The sequence below is a fragment of the Phyllobates terribilis genome, unplaced genomic scaffold (genome assembly GCF_046119375.1).
Source record: "Phyllobates terribilis strain yellow unplaced genomic scaffold, ASM4611937v1 Scaffold_9__5_contigs__length_417890890, whole genome shotgun sequence".
NCBI classification, from domain to species: domain Eukaryota; kingdom Metazoa; phylum Chordata; class Amphibia; order Anura; family Dendrobatidae; genus Phyllobates; species Phyllobates terribilis.
In genome coordinates, this window is record NW_027362769.1 from 169,832,285 (window position 1) to 169,853,074 (window position 20,790).

The following is a 20,790-nucleotide window of genomic DNA, read 5'->3' on the forward strand; positions in this document are numbered from 1 at the left end:
TGCACCTGCAGTATATGTACCGGGTGTAGTATAGCGGAGCTGTGCACCTGCAGTATATGTACCGGGTGTAGTATAGCGGAGCTGTACACCTGCAGTATATGTACCGGGTGTAGTATAGCGGAGCTGTACACCTGCAGTATATGTACCGGGTGTAGTATAGCGGAGCTGTGCACCTGCAGTATATGTACCGGGTGTAGTATAGCGGAGCTGTGCACCTGCAGTATATGTACCGAGTGTAGTATAGCGGAGCTGTGCACCTGCAGTATATGTACCGGGTGTAGTATAGCGGAGCTGTGCACCTGCAGTATATGTACCGAGTGTAGTATAGCGGAGCTGTGCACCTGCAGTATATGTACCGGGTGTAGTATAGCGGAGCTGTGCACCTGCAGTATATGTACCGGGTGTAGTATAGCGGAGCTGTGCACCTGCAGTATATGTACCGGGTGTAGTATAGCGGAGCTGTGCACCTGCAGTATATGTACCGGGTGTAGTATAGCAGAGCTGTGCACCTGCAGTATATGTACCGGGTGTAGTATAGCAGAGCTGTGCACCTGCAGTATATGTACCGGGTGTAGTATAGCGGAGCTGTGCACCTGCAGTATATGTACCGGGTGTAGTATAGCGGAGCTGTGCACCTGCAGTATATGTACCGGGTGTAGTATAGCAGAGCTGTGCACCTGCAGTATATGTACCGGGTGTAGTATAGCAGAGCTGTGCACCTGCAGTATATGTACCGGGTGTAGTATAGCGGAGCTGTGCACCTGCAGTATATGTACCGGGTGTAGTATAGCGGAGCTGTGCACCTGCAGTATATGTACCGGGTGTAGTATAGCAGAGCTGTGCACCTGCAGTATATGTACCGTGTGATATTTCAGTTTTTCTTTTTTAATAAATTTGCAAAAATTTCTACATTTCTGTTTTTTTCAGTCAAGATGGGGTGCAGAGTGGACTTTAATGAGAAAAAAATGAACTTTTTAGAATTTACCAAATGACTGCAAAGAAACAAAGAGTGAAAATGTAAAGGGGTCTGAATACTTTCCGTACCCTCTGTATGTACTTGGTGTAGTATAGTGGAGCTGTGCACCTGCAGTGTGTGCACCGGGGATAGTATAGCGGAGTTGCGCACCTGCAGAAGATGCATCGGGTGTATTACAGTGGAGCTATACATCTGCAGTGAATGCATCGGGTGTAGTATAGCAGAGCTGTGCACCTGCAGCGTGTGCACCGGGTGTAGTGTAGCGGAGTAGTGTACCTGCAGCAAGTGCACCAGGTGTAGTATAGCAGAGCTGTGCACCTGCAGTGTGTGCACCGGGTGTAGTATATTGGAGTTGTGCACCGGGTGTAGTGTAGCGGAGTAGTGTACCTGCAGCAAGTGCACCAGGTGTAGTATAGCAGAGCTGTGCACCTGCAGCGTGTACACCAGGTGTAGTATAGCAGAGCTGTGCACGGGGTGTAGTGCACTGGAGTTGTGCACCTGCAGCGTGTGCACCAGGGGTAGTGTAGCGGAGTTGTGCACCTGCAGCGTGTACCCCGGGTATAGTATAGCAGAGTTGTGCACCTGCAGCGTGTACACCGGGTATAGTATAGCAGAGTTGTGCACCTGCAGCGTGTACCCCGGGTATAGTATAGCAGAGTTGAGCACCTGCAGCGTGTACCCCGGGTATAGTATAGCAGAGTTGTGCACCTGCAGCGTGTATACCGGGTATAGTATAGCAGAATTGTGCACCGGGTGTAGTGTACTGGAGTTGTGCACCTGCAGCTTGTACACCGGGTATAGTACAGCAGAGTTGTGCACCTGCAGCGTGTATACCGGGTATAGTATTGCAGAGTTGTGCACCTGCAGCGTGTATACCGGGTATAGTATAGCAGAGTTGTGCACCTGCAGCATGTATACCGGGTATAGTGTTGCAGAGTTGTGCACCTGCCGCGTGTACACCGGGTATAGTATTGCAGAGTTGTGCACCTGCCGCGTGTACACCGGGTATAGTACAGCAGAGTTGTGCACCTGCAGCGTGTATACCGGGTATAGTATTGCAGAGTTGTGCACCTGCAGCATGTATACCGGGTATAGTGTTGCAGAGTTGTGCACCTGCAGCGTGTACCCCGGGTATAGTATTGCAGAGTTGTGCACCTGCCGCGTGTACACCGGGTATAGTACAGCAGAGTTGTGCACCTGCAGCGTGTACCCCGGGTATAGTACAGCAGAGTTGTGCACCTGCAGCGTGTACCCCGGGTATAGTATAGCAGAGTTGTGCACCTGCAGCGTGTACCCCGGGTATAGTATAGCAGAGTTGTGCACCTGCAGCGTGTACCCCGGGTATAGTATAGCAGAGTTGTGCACCTGCAGCGTGTACACCGGGTATAGTATAGCAGAGTTGTGCACCTGCAGCGTGTACCCCGGGTATAGTATAGCAGAGTTGAGCACCTGCAGCGTGTACCCCGGGTATAGTATAGCAGAGTTGTGCACCTGCAGCGTGTACCCCGGGTATAGTATAGCACAGTTGTGCACCTGCAGCGTGTACCCCGGGTATAGTATAGCAGAGTTGTGCACCTGCAGCGTGTACACCGGGTATAGTATAGCAGAGTTGTGCACCTGCAGCGTGTACCCCGGGTATAGTATAGCAGAGTTGAGCACCTGCAGCGTGTACCCCGGGTATAGTATAGCAGAGTTGTGCACCTGCAGCGTGTATACCGGGTATAGTATAGCAGAGTTGTGCACCTGCAGCGTGTACCCCGGGTATAGTATTGCAGAGTTGTGCACCTGCAGCGTGTACCCCTGGTATAGTATAGCAGAGTTGTGCACCTGCAGCGTGTACCCCGGGTATAGTATAGCAGAGTTGTGCACCTGCAGCGTGTACCCCTGGTATAGTATAGCAGAGTTGTGCACCTGCAGCGTGTACCCCGGGTATAGTATAGCAGAGTTGTGCACCTGCAGCGTGTACCCCGGGTATAGTATAGCAGAGTTGTGCACCTGCAGCGTGTACCCCGGGTATAGTATAGCAGAGTTGTGCACCTGCAGCGTGTACCCCGGGTGTAGTATAGCAGAGTTGTGCACCTGCAGCGTGTACCCCGGGTGTAGTATAGCAGAGTTGTGCACCTGCAGCGTGTACCCCGGGTATAGTATAGCAGAGTTGTGCACCTGCAGCGTGCACCCCGGGTATAGTATAGCAGAGTTGTGCACCTGCAGCGTGTACACCGGGTATAGTACAGCAGAGTTGTGCACCTGCGTGCACCCCGGGTATAGTGTAGCAGAGTTGTGCACCTGCAGCGTGCACCCCGGGTATAGTGTAGCAGAGTTGTGCACCTGCAGCGTGCACCCCGGGTATAGTGTAGCAGAGTTGTGCACCTGCAGCGTGCACCCCGGGTATAGTATAGCAGAGTTGTGCACCTGCAGCGTGTACACCGGGTATAGTATAGCAGAGTTGTGCACCTGCAGCGTGTACCCCGAGTGTAGTATAGCAGAGTTGTGCACCTGCAGCGTGTACCCCGGGTGTAGTATAGCAGAGTTGTGCACCTGCAGCGTGTACCCCGGGTGTAGTATAGCAGAGTTGTGCACCTGCAGCGTGTACCCCGGGTGTAGTATAGCAGAGTTGTGCACCTGCAGCGTGTACCCCGGGTGTAGTATAGCAGAGTTGTGCACCTGCAGCGTGTACCCCGGGTATAGTATAGCAGAGTTGTGCACCTGCAGCGTGTACCCCGGGTATAGTATAGCAGAGTTGTGCACCTGCAGCGTGTACCCCGGGTATAGTATAGCAGAGTTGTGCACCTGCAGCGTGTACCCCGGGTATAGTATAGCAGAGTTGTGCACCTGCAGCGTGTACCCCGGGTATAGTATAGCAGAGTTGTGCACCTGCAGCGTGTACCCCGGGTATAGTATAGCAGAGTTGTGCACCTGCAGCGTGTACCCCGGGTATAGTATAGCAGAGTTGTGCACCTGCAGCGTGTACCCCGGGTATAGTATAGCAGAGTTGTGCACCTGCAGCGTGTACCCCGGGTATAGTATAGCAGAGTTGTGCACCTACAGCGTGTACCCCGGGTATAGTATAGCAGAGTTGTGCACCTGCAGCGTGTACCCCGGGTATAGTATAGCAGAGTTGTGCACCTGCAGCGTGTACCCCGGGTATAGTATAGCAGAGTTGTGCACCTGCAGCGTGTACCCCGGGTATAGTATAGCAGAGTTGTGCACCTGCAGCTTGTACCCCGGGTATAGTATAGCAGAGTTGAGCACCTGCAGCGTGTACCCCGGGTATAGTATAGCAGAGTTGAGCACCTGCAGCGTGTACCCCGGGTATAGTATAGCAGAGTTGTGCACCTGCAGCTTGTACCCCGGGTATAGTATAGCAGCGTTGTGCACCTGCAGCGTGTACCCCGGGTATAGTATAGCAGAGTTGTGCACCTGCAGCGTGTATACCGGGTGTAGTATTGCAGAGCTGTGCACTGGGTGTAGTGTAGCGGAGCTGTGCGCCTACAGTATAGCGAAGTTGTGTATGTCTACGTGAGATTATACGGTTACCTGCAGTGCACAATAATGGGGCAGGATCGTCCTCGGAAAGACTTGTTCACCTTCCTGTAACACAGGAGAACACGTTCACACCAGTATCACCAGTGATGTAATAATATTACTGTCACCTATGGACCCTCTCCCCTTCCTTGTAAAGTTTCTTCACTTCACTGTGTAGAGTCTATGCAGAGGATCTCCAGGAGGCCGATGTCCCTGCACTTACTGCCTACACACAGCAGTGGTATAAGAGGGCAGAATGCGCCCCCTGCTGGCAGAGGCACATCTCATCTGCTCATGATCACTTTTGTGACTATGCAACTGAGACCAAAATTACAAGCTGCAAATCACAAAAATGACAAGGGCAGCAATGAGCTGAGACCCGGGCGGAGGCCGAAAGCAAGAAATGTGGATCTGCGAAGAAACAAACACGTGGCCGGACAACATAGGAAAGTTCATCATCTATCGGAGAAGCCCTCAAGGTCGGAATCTAAAGAGTATGGCCACAGCCCCACTATTAGTATTTAGTCAGTATTGTTTCTCAGGAGTGGGAGCCAAAACCAGGAGTGGGTGATAAATGCAGAATTGGTGACTTGTTTCTATTCTACCTTTTCTCTGATTGTTCCTCGCCTGGTTTTGGCTCCCACTCCTGAGAAAAAATACTGACCGAATACTGATAGTGGGGCCGTGGCCTTAACATCAGAGTCATGGCTGCAGTTTGATCATAACCCATCTATAAGCAAAAGGTTCATTTTCTAATATTCTTTGTGTTTCAATATTTCTGCTTGCTGTCAGTGAATGGGAATATTTCTGTTTCTATGTTTACAATTGTGCCCTCTGTGTATTAGGCTATGTGCACACGATGCAGAAATGTTCCAGATTTTTCCTGAGCGTTTCTGCATCTCCCTGGCAGAAAAAACGCATGCGGATTGTACATGCGGATTGTACATGCGGATTGTACATGCGTTTTCCTGCCAGGGACTTGCGGATGTGAAGCGTTCTTCACTTGCATTTCCGCATGCGGGTTGACAAGCGATTTTAGCATCACTTAGAAAGTGCTTGACAAATTGGTCACACTATATAAATCCATGCAACCGGCATGGATTTATATAGAGTGACCGAAAGAATGGTAAAAAATAAATATTATACTTACCTTCTGATGGCCCGCGGCGTCCTTGTCTCGGCTTGCCGGCAGCTAGCGGTAGATTTAAGGACCTGCCGACGTCAGCGGTCGCGTGAACCGTCACATGACTAAATGACGTCAGCGCAGGTCCTTTAGTCTACCGCGATCTGCCGGCAAGCCGAGACAAGGACGCCGCGGGCCATCAGAAGGTAAGTATAATACACTGGTCAAAAAAATAAAGGGAACACTCAAATAACCCATCCTAGACCTGAATGATGAAATATTCTCATTGAATACTTTGTTCTGTACAAAGCTGAATGTGCTGACAACAAAATCACACAAAAATCATCAATGGAAATCAAATTTATTAACCAATGGAGGCCTGGATTTGGAGTCACCCCCAAAATTAAAGTGGAAAAACACACTACAGGCTGATCCAACTTTGATGTAATGTCCTTAAAACAAGTCACAATGAGGCTGAGTATTGTGTGTGGCCTCCACGTGCCTGTATGACCTCCCTACAACGCCTGGGCATGCTCCTGATGAGGCTGAGTATTGTGTGTGGCCTCCACGTGCCTGTATGACCTCCCTACAACGCCTGGGCATGCTCCTGATGAGGCTGAGTATTGTGTGTGGCCTCCACGTGCCTGTATGACCTCCCTACAACGCCTGGGCATGCTCCTGATGAGGCTGAGTATTGTGTGTGGCCTCCACGTGTCTGTATGACCTCCCTACAACGCCTGGGCATGCTCCTGATGAGGCTGAGTATTGTGTGTGGCCTCCACGTGCCTGTATGACCTCCCTACAACGCCTGAGCATGCTCCTGATGAGGCTCAGTATTGTGTGTGGCCTCCACGTGCCTGTATGACCTCCCTACAACCCCTGGGCATGCTCCTGATGAGTCTCAGTATTGTGTGTGGCCTCCACGTGCCTGTATGACCTCCCTACAACGCCTGGGCATGCTCCTGATGAGGCTCAGTATTGTGTGTGGCCTCCACGTGCCTGTATGACCTCCCTACAACCCCTGGGCATGCTCCTGATGAGTCTCAGTATTGTGTGTGGCCTCCACGTGCCTGTATGACCTCCCTACAACGCCTGGGCATGCTCCTGATGAGGTTGTGGATGGTCTCCTGTGGGATCTCCTCCCAGACCTGGACTAAAGCATCCGCCAACTCCTGGACAGTCTGTGGTGCAACGTGACGTTGGTGGATGGAGCGAGGCATGATGTCCCAGATGTGATCAATCGGATTCAGGTCTGGGGAACGGGCGGGCCAGTCCATAGCATCAATGCCTTCATCTTGCAGGAACTGCTGACACACTCCAGCCACATGAGGTCTGGCATTGTCCTGCATTAGGAGGAACCCAGGGCCAACCGCACCAGCATATGGTCTCACAAGGGGTCTGAGGATCTCATCTCGGTACCTAATGGCAGTCAGGCTACCTCTGGCGAGCACATGGAGGGCTGTGCAGCCCTCCAAAGAAATGCCACCCCACATCATTACTGACCCACTGCCAAACCGGTCATGCTGAAGGATGTTGCAGGCAGCAGATCGCTCTCCACGGCGTCTCCAGACTCTGTCACGTCTGTCACATGTGCTCAGTGTGAACCTGCTTTCATCTGTGAAGAGCACAGGGCGCCAGTGGTGACTTTGCCAATCCTAGTGTTCTGTGGCAAATGCCAAGCGTCCTGCACGGTGTTGGGCTGTGAGCACAACCCCCATCTGTGGACGTCGGGCCCTCATACCACCCTCATGGAGTCGGTTTCTAACCGTTTGTGCAGACACATGCACATTTGTGGCCTGCTGGAGGTCATTTTGCCGGGCTCTGGCAGTGCTCCTCCTGTTCCTCCTTGCACAAAGGAGGAGGTAGCGGTCCTGCTGCTGGGTTGTTGCCCTCCTACGGCCCCCTCCACGTCTCCTGGTATCTGCTCCATGCTCTGGACACTGTGCTGACAGACACAGCTACCCTTCTTGCCACAGCTCGCACTGATGTGCCATCCTGAATGAACTGCACTACCTGAGCAACTTCTGTGGGCTGTACTGTAGACACCGCCTCATGCTACTGTACCTCTAGGGGTGAGAGCAATGGCAAAATGAAAAAGTGACCAAAACAACAGCCAAAAAGGATGAGAACAGAGAAATGGTCTGTGGTCACCTCTTTTATAGAGGGTGTCTTGCTAATTGCCGATCATTTCTACCAGTTGTCTGTTCCATTTGCACAACAGCAGAAGAAATTGATTCACAATCAGTGTTGCTTCATAACTGGACAGGTAGATTTCACAGAAGTGTGATTGACTTGGAGTTACATTGTGTTAAGTGTTCCCTTTATTTTTTTGAGCAGTGTATTTATTTTTTATTTTATTCTTTTTTTCACAGGTTCTATGGTACCCGGGTCCGGAGGAGAGTCTCCTGTCCTCCACACCCGTGTACCATCCGCACATTGAAACGCATGTTATCCGCATGTACAGATGCAGTGATGCGGACTCCATGCGTTCCAATGCAAGTCAATGGCGGCGAAAACGCAGCGATTCCGCAAAATAATTGGTAGTGCTGCGGATTTTTCCGCAATGATAATCCGCAGCGGAAATTTCCGCAGCATGTGCACAGCACACGCGGATTATCATTGGGTAACATGGCAGGCCTTCTACCATGCGTTTTTTAAGCGTTTCTGCAGTGGAACTGCCGCTGCGGAAACGCTTGGAAAACGCATCGTGTGCACACAGCCTCAAATTCATCAGCTGCACAAATCTCTCCTGTCCTGACTTCTGATTGTTACAATGTATCAGTGCAAGTAAAATGTATCAATCTGAAGTCCAGGCTCTTTAGCTCTGGATCCATTTGTAACAAATCTTCGGCTATGACAAGTATCGGGGAATATTCACATGCAAGAGATTTGCAGAAGCTTCTCCATCTGTACTAATTATCAAAAACGAACATCCCATAGTCTGCACTAACCCCAAGGATCATAACTCTTTACTTGTCACATCCATGTACACAACAAGACCCCGACCTCTATGGTTGAGTACTATTAGGCTGTAGGAAATAAATAAGTGAACCCCTTGTGAGTGAGACTGGGGGATTCACCTGCGGAAGTCCAGCAAGGGGCGAGTGCTGCTGGGGATGCCCTCTGCTGGCCAGCTCAGGAAGTGGAACTGTGTAAGAGTTCGAGTCTCCTGGGTATGGACGTTCTTCAGGTAAAAGCTGCGAACCAGGAAATCTTCACACCAGATATGCTCAGACACAAGATTAACCTGCAGGAGGAAGGAGAACATGCATGACCTGGGTCAGAGAACATCTCACTGATTTCTAATAATAATTATGCCTTAAAGGGAACCTACAGCTTTTAGCACTCTTCATTTTTAAGAGCAGAATTCCTGACTGATTCATTTCTTAATATATCTTTACAGCGGTTGGAGCTTTGGTTTAATAACACAGAGCCCCAAATCCTCTGCATGGACATTAAAGAATTAAATTATCTCTATCGGCAGTCACCACCAGGGGGAGCTCACTGCATACGGTTTTATTATTGCAATCACCACTAGGGGGAGCTCACTGCATACTGTTGTATTATTGCAGTCACGACTAGGGGGAGCTCACTGCATACTGTTGTATTATTGCAGTCACAACTAGGGGGAGCTCACTGCATACTGTTGTATTATTGCAGTCATGACTAGGGGGAGCTCACTGCATACTGTTGTATTATTGCAGTCATGACTAGGGGGAGCTCACTGCATACTGTTGTATTATTGCAGTCACGACTAGGGGGAGCTCACTGCATACTGTTGTATTATTGCAGTCACGACTAGGGGGAGCTCACTGCATACTGTTGTATTATTGCAGTCATGACTAGGGGGAGCTCACTGCATACTGTTGTATTATTGCAGTCACGACTAGGGGGAGCTCACTGCATACTGTTGTATTATTGCAGTCACGACTAGGGGGAGCTCACTGCATACTGTTGTATTATTGCAATCACCACTAGGGGGAGCTCACTGCATACTGTTGTATTATTGCAGTCACGACTAGGGGGAGCTCACTGCATACTGTTGTATTATTGCAGTCACAACTAGGGGGAGCTCACTGCATACTGTTGTATTATTGCAGTCATGACTAGGGGGAGCTCACTGCATACTGTTGTATTATTGCAGTCACGACTAGGGGGAGCTCACTGCATACTGTTGTATTATTGCAGTCACAACTAGGGGGAGCTCACTGCATACTGTTGTATTATTGCAGTCATGACTAGGGGGAGCTCACTGCATACTGTTGTATTATTGCAGTCACGACTAGGGGGAGCTCACTGCATACTGTTGTATTATTGCAGTCATGACTAGGGGGAGCTCACTGCATACTGTTGTATTATTGCAGTCATGACTAGGGGGAGCTCACTGCATACTGTTGTATTATAGCAGTCACGACTAGGGGGAGCTCACTGCACACTGATTATACATTGACCTTAATAATATAACAGCATGCACTGAGCTTTTCAGCTCCACCCAGTGGTGGCTGCAGGCAGCAATATTATGCCTTCTATGTCTATGCAGGGGATTTGTCATTATGTATCAGAAAAATGGAGCTCGGATGCTTACAAAGATATATTATATAATCACTCAGTTCAAGATTTTAGTTAAAAAATAAAAAACAGCAGTGGGGGTTTTCTTTTTCAAAAGACGTTCTGCAGCAGCTGATGAATGTGGCAGCTGGAATACACTTTCATCTTCACTAACCTCATAGATGTGGTAGAGAGAGGATCCCTCATCAGGCCAGTAGCGATCACACTGCTTAACGCCGTCCTCCACCAGGGGGCTCAACATCACTATCACCGTGCAGCCATTTTCCCAAACCATCTACAGATGACAGTGAACTGGTGAGTCCGGCTGATATTACACATTTGCTATTGCGGCAGGGATAGATTATAACCCAGGGACATTCTATATTAACTGTCCCATCATCGTAAGAACTCACCTGCCAGAAATCAGAAATGGTGTGAGAGAGGGGCCCCTGGGTGGCGATGTAAGCAGGCATACGGGGGTCATGCTCAATCTAATGGAGATTCAAGATTCAGAGTGTTATGGTGGAAATCAACATCTGTAAGCATCTGTTCCATCTCCTGCCCCTATCTATCTATCTATCTATCTATCTATCTATCATCCATTTATCTATCATCCATCTATGTATCTATTTATCTTTATGTCTTTTTATATCTATCTTTTCTTTATATCTTGTAGGAAAGCAGGAGGTAAAGTCCTGGATGGAAAGGTATGTGTCACCGCGGTGGCCAGCCTCGGTGATGTAAGTCCCGGAGGTGAAGGCTCCAGCAATAGCAGGTTGCTGAGAGGTTTTTATTGGGACTAGATTTTGGGTCCAGGTTTTAGGAGTGAGCAGAAGAGCTTGGGTGGGAATGGTTGCTCCTATACCTCCAGTTCGGGCTTTGCAGGTCCTATTTAAGGCAGCCGAGCTGTCTCAGAGCTGTGTGTGGGAGGAGGAAAAGACTTTAGTGTTAGTTTCCTGGGAATTGTGGGGTATTACAGGAGGTTTGTCCGTCACTTCACAGTGATAGCAGCCCCTCTAACCAATCTCTTAAAGGGCATGAAATCGGTAATGCCAAAGTGGTCTCCAGAAGCTGAGAGAGCCTTCCAAGAGCTGAAACCAGCGCTCTGTAGGCAGCCTGTCTTGCTAGCCCTGGACTTCTCCAAGGAATTTATAGTACAGACAGATGCTTTGGATGTCAGGCTAGGGGATGTCATGTCTCAGGACATCAATGGAGAGGAAAACCTGGTAATCTATTTAAGTTGGAAGCTGTCCCTATATGAAAAAAACTACTCCATCTTAGAAAAAGAGTGCTTGGCCATCAAATGGGCACTGAATGCCCTTATGTATTACTTGTTTGGCCGGAAATTTAGGCTGGTGTCCGATGATGCCCTGATAAGGTGGATGCAGTAGAAAAAGGGGAACAATGCCTGGGTAACTCGATGGTTTTTAGCCTCACAAGATTTTAATCTTCATGTACAGCATAGGCTCGGGAAACTACATGGAAACACTGACGCTCTCTCAAAGCTACATTGATGGCAGAAGTTGCCCAGCCCCCCTCGGCTTTGGGCAGTGGAGGGGAGTCATGTAAGAGAGCAGGAGGTAAAGTTCTGGATGGTAGGTATGTGTCACCGAGGTGGCTGGACTCGGTGATGTAACTCCAGCAATAGTAGGTTGCTGAGATGTTTTTATTGGAACCGGATTTTGGGTCCAGGTTTTAGGAGTGACCAGAAGAGCTTGGGTGGGAATGGTCACTCCCATATCTCCAGTCCGGGATTTGCAACTTCTGTTTAATGCAGCTAAGCTATCTCAGAGCTGTCTGTGTGTGGGAGGAGGAAAAGTGGTGGTTAGTCTGTGCCAGAGAGTAAGAGAGCTGGACTGTTATGTGAGCGGGTGAACCCGTATTTACCGCATGGACTGTTTGTTTATTTTGTTATACCTTTATGCCGTGAAGAGGCTGAAAACACAAACACAAGACCGAAGTTTATGAGAGCAATAAACACCGCATTGTTGGACAAGAACCTATTGCTTGTGTGTAGTGTATGCTAACGGCGGCCAAAGAGCGTGAATCCCCGCAATCCATTTATCAAATCTATCTATCCATCTATCTATATACAATAGTGAGCACCATCTGTAAGTGCTTCCTGGGGAACATCGCGTCCTGGCAGCCATCGAGGGGGGGACTGTCGTATCAGCAGTTAGATAACAACATGAGACCATCTCTAATTTAAGGAACAATCAGTGACTATTACGTACGATGGGGCTGGCGTTGATATAATCGCTGCGGGACGGGTTGTTATCGCTCCTCAGCTTTATACGTGCATGGTCGTCTGCAGAAGAGATACAGAGAGTCACACAGAAACACAGAACACGTAGAATGAATCCACAGAACAATAGAATAACCACAAGTGGTCTAAATAGCTATAGAGCAGCTGTATGCGAACATGCCCAGATTATAGCGGGTGAGACACGGCCCCCCATATTTAGCCCGCTTCCAACATCTAATCTGTGATCTTTTAGTAAACTTAGGTCTAACATGGTGGGTTTATTTGGGTATTATACTGTATAGCGCTGCTATTGTGTCACTGAATGGCAGTTATATGGAAGCTCAGTACGGTACTGCTATTTGGGAACTATATGGCAGTGTTATGAATCATAGTGCCATTATGTAGACAATGCTTCTAGAATATATCCAGCGTTTGCATCTATAATGTAGGCCGTGTATGGGTCTAATGTGGTATGGCGATTTATGTGCTTATAGTAATGTGGCAATATTATGAAACCACAGTATGAAACTGTTATTTTATATTGTATAACAGTATTATCAGGGCACTGTATGGTACTTGTGGAAGGTTTTGTGCGGAAAGTTATATGCCCTATATGACAGTATTGTGAATCCGCTGTATTATTCTGATGTTTTTTTTAGTCCCTATATGTACAGTTATTTGTCACTATGACAGTAATAATGTATTGCATGGTCCTATTATGGCACTGTATGGTATTGTTATTGCACTATGTAGCAGTATTATGGCACTGCATGCTCCTATTATTGCACTATGTGGCAGTATTATGGCACTGCATAGTCCTGTTATGGCACTATGTGGCAGTATTATGGCACTGTATGGTTCTATTATGGCGCTGCACGGTCCTGTTATGGCACTATATGGCAGTATTATGGCGCTGTATGGTTCTATTATGGCACTGTATGGTCCTGTTATAGCACTATATGGCAGTATTATGGCACTGTATGGTTCTATTATGGCACTGCATGGTCCTGTTATGGCACTATGTGGCAGTATTATGGCACTGTATGGTTCTATTATGGCACTGCATGGTCCTGTTATGGCACTATATGGCAGTATTATGGCACTGTATGGTTCTATTATGGCACTGCATGGTCCTGTTATGGCACTACGTGGCAGTATTATGGCACTGTATGGTTCTATTATGGCACTATGTGGCAGTATCATGAATGTACTGTATAATGCTATTATTTGGCACAGTACAGTGATATTATTTTCACACAGTATGATACTATTATTCGGGTTAGTATTCAGCAGTATTTTGCAGGGAATTTCTCTAAAGTTGGAAATGATTGTAATTCTTACATGATATGATATTAGCCTTAATAAACGTGAATAATAAAACAGTCTCCAGTCATTAAACTAGGAAATTTCATGTGTATACCCAATACAGGATCTGGGGTGTAAGCTCCTGGTACCCAGACTTTCATTGGCCCTCTATAGTAATAACACATTACTATGTCCAACTGCGCACTCTTAAAGGGATTGTCCACTACTTTAAAACACATTCTAAATTGGCCTCAGCCGAAAGTGGCAACATTAAAAATAGATAAATAAATAACAAGTCAACAATCCCTTTAATGCTGAGCCTAGCTGCAGGGCATAGAGGGAGGGAGTGCAGTTGGCTTAGTGGGTAAATATAATTATGGCACTCACAGGGTACAAAATCTGGGTTCCTGTTCTTCTTCAGGTTGGTATCATTCTTAGCAGTGGAGCAAGCGTTTGGCTCAGCCTGGTAAGCGCCCAGGGCCTGCCACTCCTTGGCCAGACGGTCTCGGTTTCTCAGATGATCTTCCATGTATGCCTGGAGCGGCTCATAATATGTTAATACATTCACCTGATCAAGTACAAAACTCACAAAAGATGAGCTATGGAGATACGTGTGATATTTGGAGGAGGTGGTTGAGTTCCTCCTTACACATTTCACTCACCAGGATCATGTGACCGGTGGAAATGTCCATGTTGGACTGCACGGGTTCCTCACACCAAGATGGAGTACTGCTGTGGGAACTGGGACTTGGCTGTGGGACATCACTAAATTGGGATGACACGCTGCTGACGCGAGAGTTTTCTGCCGCCGCTCCAGTTGCCTCTGTGCGACTGAAAAGAGATTTTCCAGCCATGTGCTGCCTGCAAAGATCCTGCAGAAAGAATGAAAGTCATATCAACCTATGTGACTATAAGGACTGAAAATACACTGCTCAAAAAAATAAAGGGAACACTTAAACAACAGAATATAACTCCAAGTAAGTCAAACTTCTGTGAAATCAAACTGTCCACTTAGGAAGCAACACTGATTGACAATCAATTTCACATGCTGTTGTGCAAATGGAATAGACAATAGATGGAAATTATTGGCAATTGTCAAGACACCCTCAATAAAGGAGTGGTTCTGCAGGTGGGGACCACAGACCACATCTCAGTACCAATGCTTTCTGGCTGATGTTTTGGTCACTTTTGAATGTTGGTTGTGCTTTCACACTCGTGGTAGCATGAGACGGACTCTACAACCCACAGAAGTTTCTCAGGTAGTGCAGCTCATCCAGTATGGCACATCAATGCGAGCTGTGGCAAGAAGGTTTGCTGTGTCTGTCAGCGTAGTGTCCAGAGGCTAGAGGCGCTACCAGGAAACAGGCCAGTACACTAGGAGATGTGGAGGGGGCCGTAGGAGGGCAACAACCCAGCAGCAGGACCGCTACCTCCGCCTTTGTGCAAGGAGGAGCAGGAGGAGCACTGCCAGAGCCCTGCAAAATGACCTACAGCAGGCCACGAATGTGAATGTGTCTGCACAAACGGTTAGAAACCGACTCCATGAGGGTGGTATGAGGGTCAAGCGTCCACAGATGGGGGTTGTGCTCACAGCCCAACACCGTGCAGGACGCTTGGCATTTGCCACAGAACACCAGGATTGACAAAGTCGCTACTGGCGTCCTGTGCTCTTCACAGATGAAAGCAGGTTCACACTGAGCACATGTGACAGACGTGACTGAGTCTGGAGACGCCATGGAGAGCGATCTGCTGCCTGCAACATCCTTCAGCATGACCGATTTGGCAGTGGGTCAGTAATGGTGTGGGGTGGCATTTCTTTGGAGGGCCGCACAGCCTTCCATGTGCTCGCCAGAGGTAGCCTGACTGCCATTAGGTACCGAGATGAGATCCTCAGACCCCTTGTGAGACCATATGCTGGTGCGGTTGGCCCTGGGTTCCTCCTAATGCAGGACAATGCCAGACCTCATGTGGCTGGAGTGTGTCAGCAGTTCCTGCAAGATGAAGGCATTGATGCTATGGACTGGCCCGCCCGTTCCCCAGACCAGAATCCGACTGAGCACATCTGGGACATCATGTCTCACTCCATCCACCAACGTCACGTTGCACCACAGACTGTCCAGGAGTTGGCAGATGCTTCAGTCCAGGTCTGGGAGGAGATCCCACAGGAGACCATCTGCAACCTCATCAGGAGCATGCCCAGGCATTGTAGGGAGGTCATACAGGCACGGGGAGGCCACACACAATACTGAGCCTCATCAGCAGCATGCCCAGGCGTTGTAGGGAGGTCATACAGCCACGGGGAGGCCACACACAATACTCAGCCTCATCAGGAGCATGCCCAGGCGTTGTAGGGAGGTCATACAGGCACGTGGAGGCCACACACAATACTCAGCCTCATCAGGAGCATGCCCAGGCGTTGTAGGGAGGTCATACAGGCACGTGGAGGCCACACACAATACTGAGACTCATTTTGACTTGTTTTAAGGACATTACATCAAAGTTGGATCAGCCTGTAGTGTGTTTTTCCACTTTAATTTTGGGGGTGACTCCAAATCCAGGCCTGCATTGGTTAATAAATGTGATTTCCATTGATGATTTTTGTGTGGTTTTGTTGTCAGCACATTCAACTTTGAACAGAACAAAGTATTCAAGAGAATATTTCATTCATTCAGATCTAGGATGTGTTGTTTGAGTGTTCCCTTTATTTTTTTGAGCAGTGTACTTTATCACATTGAATGGGAGCTGTGAAACTTCCCATGTAGTGAGCTCCCTGTAGTGGTTGCTGTCTAAATCTGTATGTATAGAGCTCCCTCTAATCTCTAGTGGTGGCTGCATAAATCTGTATGTAGTGAGCTCCCCCGAGTGGTGGCTGTATACTTTTGTGTGTAGTGAGCTCCCTCTAGTGGTGGCTGTATAAATCTGTATGACAAGAGCTTCCTCTAGTGCTTACTGTCTAAATCTGTATGTATAGAGCTCCCTTTAGAGGTGGTTGTATAAATCTGAATATAGTGATCTCCCTCTAGTGGTGGCTGTATAAATTGGAATACAGTGAGCTCCCTCTAGTGGTGGCTGCAGGGCCGCCATCAGGGCATTACTGCCCTTACTAGTGTATGGGGCCGGTGAGCAGACGGGCCCGAACCGAGCCCACCCCCTCTTCTGCTCAACAGGCCCCAGGTAAGGATTCTGACGGTTCAGTTACTGATTGTGCGTCCTTGGACGCAAGTTCAGTTGAAATCTATTGCTGTGCGGGAAGCAGGATGGAGAGACATGGGGGCAGAATGAAGACATTGGGGTAGGATGGAGAGACATGGGGGCAGAATGGAGAGACATGGGGGCAGAATGGAGACATGGGGGCAGAATGGGAGGACATATGTCACTGGTGAGTCAGTGTGTTACCTGTACACTGACACTATACACTGTATACTATGCACAGAGCTCCTGTGTACAATGTCACCGGTAATCACTGTATTACCTATATACTATATACAGAGCTCCTGTATATAATGTCACCGGTGATCACTGTATTACCTGTACACTATACATTATATAGAGAGCTCCTGTGTATTATGTCACTAGTGATGCCTGTATTACCTGTACACTGACACTACGAGTACACTGTGTACTATGCATAGAGCTCCTGTGTATAATGTCACTGGTGATCACTGTATTACCTGTACACTGACACTATACACTGTGTACTATGTACAGAGATCCTGTGTATAATGTCACTGGTGATCACTATATTACCTGTACACTGACACTATACACTGTGTACTATGTACAGAGATCCTGTGTATAATGGCACTTATGGTAGTATTAGTATTAGTATTTTATTAATGATCAGTATTGTAGGATTCGGTCACTATGTGGTGGTAATATGTGGTCTGGTCATGGTGTGATGATATTTGTCCCTTGTATGTGATATCTTTGGTCATTTTAAAAAATGTATGTGACACATTCCCTTAAAGAAAAATAAAGAAAAATATACCTAAAAAGAGTATTGGATATTATAACAAATGTTTAATAGGTTACAGTAGAGTAGGGCCTGGGCAAAAGAGTCTATCTACCTTGTTGTGCTGGCAGCTTAAAAAATCTTTTGACCAAAACAAAAGCTGTTGGCTATGTATGTGATATGGTGTTTGAAGGGAACTGTTAGGCTGGGGTCCCTCTAGCGTATGACATCTGATGTGAGAGCATCGGATGCGATATGCTAAAGACAGGGAGCCGAGTGTCAGTGCTCTGATCCTCTCACACAGCGAGGATCACAGAACAGCTGCGGAGGGGACGGAGAAATCAATTTCTCCATCTCCTCTGTTGCCGGCGTCGGCGGGTGATATCTGAGTGCAGTGCGATGTTTCACACGCACCCACAGGCTTATATGGGTGCATGCGATCCGAATCCAGCATGCAATCGCAGCATGCCGCATTTTTTTTTCAGCCCGATTGCAATCTGATCGGAGCTGGAAAAAAAAAATGCCACTGAGCACAGAAACACAGGATTAAATTGGTCTGAATGCAATCCGATTTTTTATCGGATTGCATTCATCCGAATTAATCGCAAATGAGAACGAGCCTTTAATGTGTGATTGGTGAGGACGTTGTGCAGAAAGTGGAGTTTTTCCAAGAGTGGGTGGTGGGACTGTGGAAGGTTCGAGGGGTGGAGGCGGAGCTGGGGTGGAGCCTGGGCGGATTCTCAAGGGGGCACAAAATTTTGCCAGTATGAGGCCCTGAAATCCCTGGTGGCAGCCTGAGTGGCTGTATAAATCTGTATGTAGTGAGCTCCCTCTAGTGGTGGCTGTATAAATCTGTATGTAGTGAGCTCCCTCTAGTGGTGGCTGTATAAATCTGTATGTAGTGAGCTCCTCCTAGTGGTGACTGTATAAATCTGTATGTAGTGAGCTCCCCCTAGTGGTGACTGTATAAATCTGTATGTAGTGAGCTCCTCCTAGTGGTGACTGTATAAATCTGTATGTAGTGAGCTTCCTCTAGTGGTGGCTGTATAAATCTGTATGTAGTGAGCTCCTCCTAGTGGTGACTGTATAAATCTGTATGTAGTGATCTTCTCCTAGTGGTGACAGTATAAATCTGTGGGTAGTGAGCTCCCCCTAGTGGTGACTGTATAAATCTGTATGTAGTGAGCTCCCCCTAGTGGTGGCTGTATAAATCTGTATGTAGTGAGCTCCCCCTAGTGGTGGCTGTATAAATCTGTATGTAGTGATCTTCCCCTAGCGGTGACAGTATAAATCTGTGGGTAGTGAGCTCCCCCTAGTGGTGACTGTATAAATCTGTATGTAGTGATCTTCCCCTAGTGGTGACTGTATAAATCTGTGGGTAGTGAGCTCCCCCTAGTGGTGACTTTATAAATCTGTATGTAGTGAGCTCCCCCTAGTGGTGGCTGTATGAATCTGTATGTAGTGAGCTCCCCCTAGTGGTGGCTGTATAAATCTGTATGTAGTGATCTTCCCCTAGTGGTGGCTGTATAAATCTGTATGTAGTGATATCGTCCTTGTGGTGGCTGTATAAGTCTGTATATAGTGAGCTTGCACTAGTGATGGCTGTATAAAACAATATGCAATGAAGTACCCCTAGTGGTGGCTGTATTAATCTGTATGTAGTGAGCTCCCCCTAGTGGTGACTGTATAAATCTGTATGTAGTGAGCTCCCTCTAGTGGTGGCTGTATAAATCAATATGCAGTGAGCTCCACCTAGTGGTGACTGTATAAATCTGTATGTAGTGAGCTCCCCCTAGTGGTGGCTGTATAAATCTGTATGTAGTGATATCGTCCTTGTGGTGGCTGTATAAGTCTGTATATAGTGAGCTTGCACTAGTGATGGCTGTATAAAACAATATGCAATGAAGTACCCCTAGTGGTGGCTGTATTAATCTGTATGTAGTGAGCTCCCCCTAGTGGTGACTGTATAAATCTGTATGTAGTGAGCTCCCTCTAGTGGTGGCTGTATAAATCTGTATGTAGTGAGCTCCTCCTAATGGTGTCTGTATAAATCTGTATGTAGTGAGCTCCTCCTAATGGTGGCTGTATAAATCTGTATATAGTGAGCTCCCCCTAGTGGTGACTGTATAAATCTGTATGTAGTGAGCTCCCCCTAGTGGTGGCTGTATAAATCTGTATGTAGTGACCTCCCCCTAGTGGTGGCTGTATAAATCTGTATGTAGTGAGCTCCCCCTAATGGTGGCTGTATACATCTGTATGCTGTGAGCTCCCTCAGTAGCAGCTACACACAGACAAAATGATATTATTTTGGTCAAAGCCTGTACAAAAGAAAACAGGGAATTTGGGAATCTATGATAGAAATAGAGCTGTGACCTCTAGAAGAAATTTTGGACATATTAAGATTAATTACAATTAAATAAACTACCGCCGCCATTAGTCTGTTGACAAAATTAAACTATAGGAATCCTAGATGATAGATGATATCCTTGGAGTTCTGGGATTATAAACCCATAAATCCCCATTACCACCATTAGTAACGGATATGATTGTTTAACGGTCATCACTTGAGTTCCCCCAAATATACTTGGCGTTAACCACTGAACATCTCTTAAGAAATCTCTCAAAAATATTACAGGTACAATAATTAGCCCCTAAACCACCTAAATAAAAATGTGCAATGTAAGCCATGTTCAAATGGGAAAAATGGCATCTGGTTTAAAAAAAATTACTGCATTTTGTAATTTTGAGAAAAGATATGAAATCTCACAGGGGCAAAGATATATAAATTCGGCATGTAATGAAACATTATGGTATGAATCTATTTTTCACTATCAGGTGATATTGGGCACTTTGGATACAACTTCATTAGGTCAGTCTGTACCTAAGACCTGAAGAAAGAAGAAATCTGACATAATACCGATGAAAAAACCTGATCTCATACATAAATAATGGCATTTTATGATTCACAAATGACCCTAAAAGTGAATTTCCAGTTAGAATTTAAATAGCAGAGAAAGTTCACTTACAGCAGTTTTCTAATATATACGGATTACCTAACTAGAAAGAGTTTGTGAAATGGGAGAAAACAGGAGAGAGGAAATCAAATTTTTGGAAGC

General features: G+C 47.3%; 1 protein-coding gene across 2 annotated transcripts in view; it reads right to left on the reverse strand.

Annotated features, from left to right (window-relative positions):
• Window positions 1-20,790, reverse strand: part of PTPRN (protein tyrosine phosphatase receptor type N) — a 114,384-nt gene that overhangs the window by 2,447 nt on the left and 91,147 nt on the right. For both annotated transcript variants that reach the window (XM_073647342.1, XM_073647340.1), the window contains 7 exons: window positions 14,385-14,594; window positions 14,110-14,257; window positions 12,407-12,480; window positions 10,586-10,663; window positions 10,348-10,467; window positions 8,705-8,871; window positions 4,514-4,567 (listed from right to left, as the gene is read on the reverse strand). In XM_073647342.1, the coding sequence (XP_073503443.1) occupies window positions 4,514-4,567; window positions 8,705-8,871; window positions 10,348-10,467; window positions 10,586-10,663; window positions 12,407-12,480; window positions 14,110-14,257; window positions 14,385-14,594 (851 nt within the window). The remainder of the gene's footprint in view (window positions 1-4,513; window positions 4,568-8,704; window positions 8,872-10,347; window positions 10,468-10,585; window positions 10,664-12,406; window positions 12,481-14,109; window positions 14,258-14,384; window positions 14,595-20,790) is intronic.